General features: G+C 46.5%; 2 protein-coding genes across 2 annotated transcripts in view; both read right to left on the reverse strand.

The window, feature by feature from the left end:
* On the reverse strand, window positions 1–4711 carry tnnc2.2 (troponin C2, fast skeletal type, tandem duplicate 2; the record flags this gene model as incomplete). Its single annotated transcript, XM_080534198.1, has 6 exons — window positions 1–32; window positions 290–426; window positions 628–742; window positions 1109–1252; window positions 1377–1428; window positions 4601–4711. The coding sequence occupies 6 exons, from the start codon at window positions 4709–4711 to the stop codon at window positions 1–3; spliced, it is 591 nt and encodes a 196-aa protein (XP_080390324.1).
* Window positions 4712–4860: 149 nt separating this feature from the next.
* LOC308159577 (troponin C, skeletal muscle-like) overlaps window positions 4861–5201 on the reverse strand; it is a gene marked incomplete at its 5' end in the record, with an annotated part of 2141 nt that continues 1800 nt past the window's right edge. Inside the window, one exon of the mRNA XM_080533393.1 lies at window positions 4861–4981. Coding sequence (XP_080389519.1) covers window positions 4950–4981 — 32 coding nt within the window. The 3' untranslated portion in view covers window positions 4861–4949. The remainder of the gene's footprint in view (window positions 4982–5201) is intronic.

The raw sequence follows: 5201 nt of genomic DNA on the forward strand, positions 1-5201 counted from the left end.
TTACTGCACATTCTCCATCATCTTGAGGAATTCTGAAAAGACAAGACAGGCGTAAACCCATTATTAAAATGATGAGGAAGAGTGTGTTTCCCAGTCAATAATGCATATATGGAGGCCTATAACCTGGAATGTAGTGGTAAGAAGAAAATAATAATAATCCTATGATTTGAATAGGTGGGCAAACCCTCATGCAAATTACACTGACTTACTTGAGTTTACACTCCACTACATCAATAGTTAAAACAACACATAGACCGCTGATGAATGAAAGTCCGATATAATAACCTACCGTCAAAGTCCAGCATGCCGTCGGCGTTCTTGTCTCCGTCCTTCAGCAGCTCGTCAATCTCATCCTCGGAGATCTCCTCGCCAGTGCTGCGGATGATGATGGCGAACTCCTCTCTGTCAATGTAACCGTCGGCGTTCCTGAAGTAACAACACGGTACAATCAGTGTTACAGTGTAGCAATGTCATCATACTGTAGACACACACATGCACACGCACACACACACACACACACACACACACACACACACACACACACACACACACACACACACACACACACACACTGGGCACCGTCTGGTACTCCCTCCCCTGATATAAATAGCGAATAAAGTGACGTACTTGTCGAACACACGGAAGCATTCTGACAACTCTTCCTCGCTCTTGCCGGCCTGGTCCTCCTTTAGGAGCCTCACCATCATGACCAAGAACTCCTCGAAGTCGATGGTGCCGCTGCCTGTGTTCAGGGGTCAAGGGTCAGGGAAATGATGAGCTATGGCTGAATAGACTACTCCAGGCAGGGTCAACATTGTAATAATAATAATAATAATAATAATAACAATAATGCATTTATTTTGTACAGCGCTTTTCTCAGTACTCAAAGATCACATTCCATGGAGAGAACAAGCATACAACAACAATACAAATAATTAGATTAAAAGAACGTTTTTAAATAATGGGTATTTGACAGGGTTTGTAGACTAGTGTCGTGGCCTTTGTGCGTAACAGGGGATATTATTGCACTGCCAAACATTACGTGCCGACATTATGCAGCAATATCATTGTGATTTGAAGTCTCTATTTTAATTCAGCCGTTGCTCACCATCCTCATCGACCTCCTCGATGATCTCATCCAACTCCTCTCTCGTCGGGTTCTGACCCAACATCCTCATCACCTGACCCAACTCCTTGGTGCTGATGTCTCCGCCACCGTCTGTGTCGAACATGTTGAAGGCAGCCTGGAACTCTGAAACGGGGAGATGTGTTATTGTAGCCTAAGTATTGGAGCACTAATTATTGTAATCAATAGACGTGGTTGTTCAACTGTACATTGAGGCGGTGTGGATTTGCGACAACAGGCCTAAACTCACCGGCGAGCATCTCCTCGCTCAGGAAGCCGCGAGCCTCTTGTTGCGCGTCAGTCTGGAATAACAACAGAGACACGTCGTCACTTCATCGTAGCGAGAATTTATGGAGCGCCACACTTTTGTTTTAATGTGTAACAATAACATTATAATCACATGACAATAACATGATAATAATATGTAAAACAAGATTAGATCAGATTAGTGAGCGGAAAAAAAGAATAATTTAAGGGCGTTAGCCCTTAAACTTTATTTTCTCATCTGTTTTGTCAACTCCTGTATTGTATATGCTGATCTTTTGATATATGTGTTGTGTGTCACATCATTATAGTAGTGCGCGTGTTCTTGTTATCTATTATACAGTGTAATGGGACCACGTGCACATGCACTTTAAGCGCAAATGAGCTTGAAAAGACTTGGGAACTTCGTGGAGGTATCACAAAGCTATCATCCTCACAAAGGCGTTATTGAATGACCCCCAAGGAGCCGAGTGTATATAGTCGTTATGCTATTTAGGGCTCAACTTATTACGCGCCCTCTATATGGCCAGACGGACATACAATCCCACGGAATTCGTCGCCTAAGCACAATCCGGACCCTGGCAAATGTACCGACTCCGTTTTAGGTTCTGCTGCGCACTGCGCTCCCACCTGCTAACCCACAGGCACCGAGTCACACCTAAACCTTCCCAAATGCGCAACTGCTAAAGACAAACATGCTTTCCAAGTGTGACGACAATGGCTGTATTTTAAACATTATTGCTCGACATTTTCTACGATGCTGAACATCATCTGATAATCATGACTTGAAATTATTATTGTAATATGTCAATAATTCAGTCAATCAAGTTCTCCAATCCATATTGCGATATGATTTTATGAATTCGTAAATGTTTAATAATAACCGAAATGTATAGCTAATTATATTGTTATTGGCGATCAATACTACACTAAATTGAACCACCACACCCTTATTCTCTCTAATTGTCATGGTTTGAATAGTTGAATTGGTCGTGTGTGTGGTTGATATATCTTACCATGGTTGTGGTTTAGCTTTCCCCCAAATATCCACGAAAAAAAAAATCCAAAAGGAGTGGTCAATCCGCGTGCAGCCCAACAGAAAGACTAGACGAAAAGTGAGAGTTCAGACCCACTTTAAACCGTGTCACTGTAGACACGCCCCCTGGCGCTCACAGGCCGCCGGATTTAGAATGGTGAACTTTTAGGGTTCTGGGGCCCCAGCAAGCCAATCGCTGTGTGGACAGCACAGCGCTGTTCCTTAGGCTTCAAACGACACATCCACAGAGGGTAAACTTAGATATGTGGATGTTGTGTAGAGTCGAAGTCAAGTTAAAACTTATAGGTTTCACTAGGATACCCTGTAGAAAAGGTACACAAAGATCACCTTTGGGTGTGGTGGTAGATTGTGACTTTTGAAAACAGTGTGGGCCCAATGCATGTTTTGCCTCTGGGTTGTAAACAGCCCACAGCAAGTTGGTGGTATCAACAATGCTACTCTTCTGTTGGACATTAAAACATTGTTGCTCAACAGTTAAAACAAGTCCCCTCTAACAAGTTTACAGTAGAATGTGTGACTGTCTTCTTGCAGGTTTCCAAGATGAGATGAACCAAGCCATCTCTTCATTGCAGTGATCCTCTCTACTTTATACTGTATATATGTTGTTGCTCTCCAGTTTGCACTGCTAATTTCAAACAAAAATGGCTGATTCTAGGTTAGTGTGCTATATATCATTACTGATAGTGAGGGGAGGGAAATAGGATGGGTGGGAGGGAGGGGAGTAGGGAGGGAGCAGAGTAGCTTTGGCAGTGTGATGATGGTGGCGGTGTTTTACTCTGGGCGGTGGATGTGAAACCCTAACCCTGAGGAAAGTGCTGCTGACCTGAAACCTGGCTCCTGTCCTGATTTAGAGCTGGGTGGGGACAGGAGAGAGACAGGGGGAGGGAGGGAGGGAGGGAGGGAGAGAGAGAGAGCCTGAGAGAAAGAGACAGAGAGAGGGAGAGAAGGAGGAAGGGAAGGTGGGAAGGATAGAAAGAGAGGGAGAGAGGGAGGAAGGGAAGGAGGGAGGGAAGGAGGGAGGGAGGGAAAGAGAAAGGGAGAGAGGGAGGAAGGGAAGGAGGGTGGGAAAGAGACAGAGAGAGGGAGAGAGGGAGTAAGGGAAGGAGGGAGGGAGAAGGAGAGAGAGACCCACAGCACAGCCACGTCTCTGATATAATCAATCTGACTCTCCTTGTATGGAGGGAACTTCCTGAGGTGGGAGATGGGGAAGGGGGGGGGAGGAGAGGTAACATAGGGTAGTAAGGGGTGGAGTGTTGGTGGTGGTGGGGGGGTGAGAGGCTATATACCCAGGGAGTGGAGGATATCTCCCAAATGAAAGATTATCTGGGGTGTGCCTAGCGCTGGGCTTGAGTTTGGGGGGAGTATCTCTGGGCTGGGGTTGACGGTTACATCGCTGGGCTGGAGAGCTGCTACCTGCCTGCCTCAGAGCTGTTCTCTGGCTGTTGAGTGAAGAGCTGAGCCAGCTGGGAACAGCCCTCTTTGGTGATTTCCGTTATTATGGATGACATTTCTCAAGTGATGAGAGCATCGGCACTTCTACATGTTACTGTCTCAGTGGTCTAAACAGGAGACTGAGGCTTGCTGGAGAACTGAGTCAAGATGGGGGTGTGGGTGAGGGGTGTGAGTGAGTATGTGTGTGTGTGTGTGTTTATGTGTCTATGCATGCATGTGTGTTTGGTGTGTGTGTGTGTGTGTGTGTGTGTGTGTGTGTGTGTGCGCTAGCGTGAGTCCTGTATTTTAGGTCATACATGCAAATCAACTAAGAGAGGAGTGACAGATGAGTTCCTCCCCTCCAACATCAAGACCAGGGAAGCAGACGGAAAGATGAACGCTAGTTTATTAAAAGAAATTCGCTCTATACAGAGTGTGTGGGGGGCAGTGGCCAGGGGCAGGGGAGGAGGAGTGAGGAGTGGGGGGATGTCTTGGGGGTGTAGCATTTCTTGAGTAGCAGCAGGTGTAAGGGGGGAGGGGACAGCTGGGTGGTTAAGGCTAGGAGTAGGGAGGCAGGGGGGGAGGGAAAGTGCCTTCGTCTTAAAAGGTTTGGGTTGTTATTTATAGACTGCCCCTCTGCCCCTTAGAGCTGGGGTGGGAGAGAGGCGGAGTCCAGGAGGAGGATGTGTCATAGCACGCATTCATTCTCCTGTAGAGGGGACAGGTGCACTCTGGGAGTTGTAGATGAAGGGAACAGGGGCATTTTGGGAGCTGTAGGAGGAGGGGTCAGGGGCATTCTGGGAGTTGTAAGATCTTAGAAGGGACAGGGGCATTCTGGGAGCTGTAGGAGGAAGGGACAGGTGAACTCTGGGAGATCTAGGATTGTAAGTTCAGGTTTATTTAGGTTTAAAGTCAATTTCACCGTAGTCACAACACACTTTCTTCTGGGAGTTGTAGGAGGAGGTTGGACTGTAGCTTCTCTCTGGTCATCATTTTCATTCAGCAGAAGGTTGAATGATGGGGGAGTAGCCAGTGGAGAGAACCAATCAGGAATGTTGTTGTGTGTCTGAATTACTGGACATTCTCCATCATCTTCAGAAACTCTGCAGGACAGAGAACAGCAAAGCATCAGTGTTTGTGTGTGTGTGTGAGAGAGAGAGAGAGAGAGAGAGAGAGAGAGAGAGAGAGAGAGAGAGAGAGAGAGAGAGAGAGAGAGAGAGAGAGAGAGAGAGAGAATGTATGTGAGTGTGTGTATGTGTGTGTGGGGGGGATAAGAAGTCCTCTCAGGATTTAACACGGCTACCATAGTAACCCTGCTTTGTC

Source organism: Nansenia antarctica (assembly GCF_963989245.1).
Source record: "Nansenia antarctica genome assembly, chromosome: 6".
NCBI lineage: Eukaryota > Metazoa > Chordata > Actinopteri > Argentiniformes > Microstomatidae > Nansenia > Nansenia antarctica.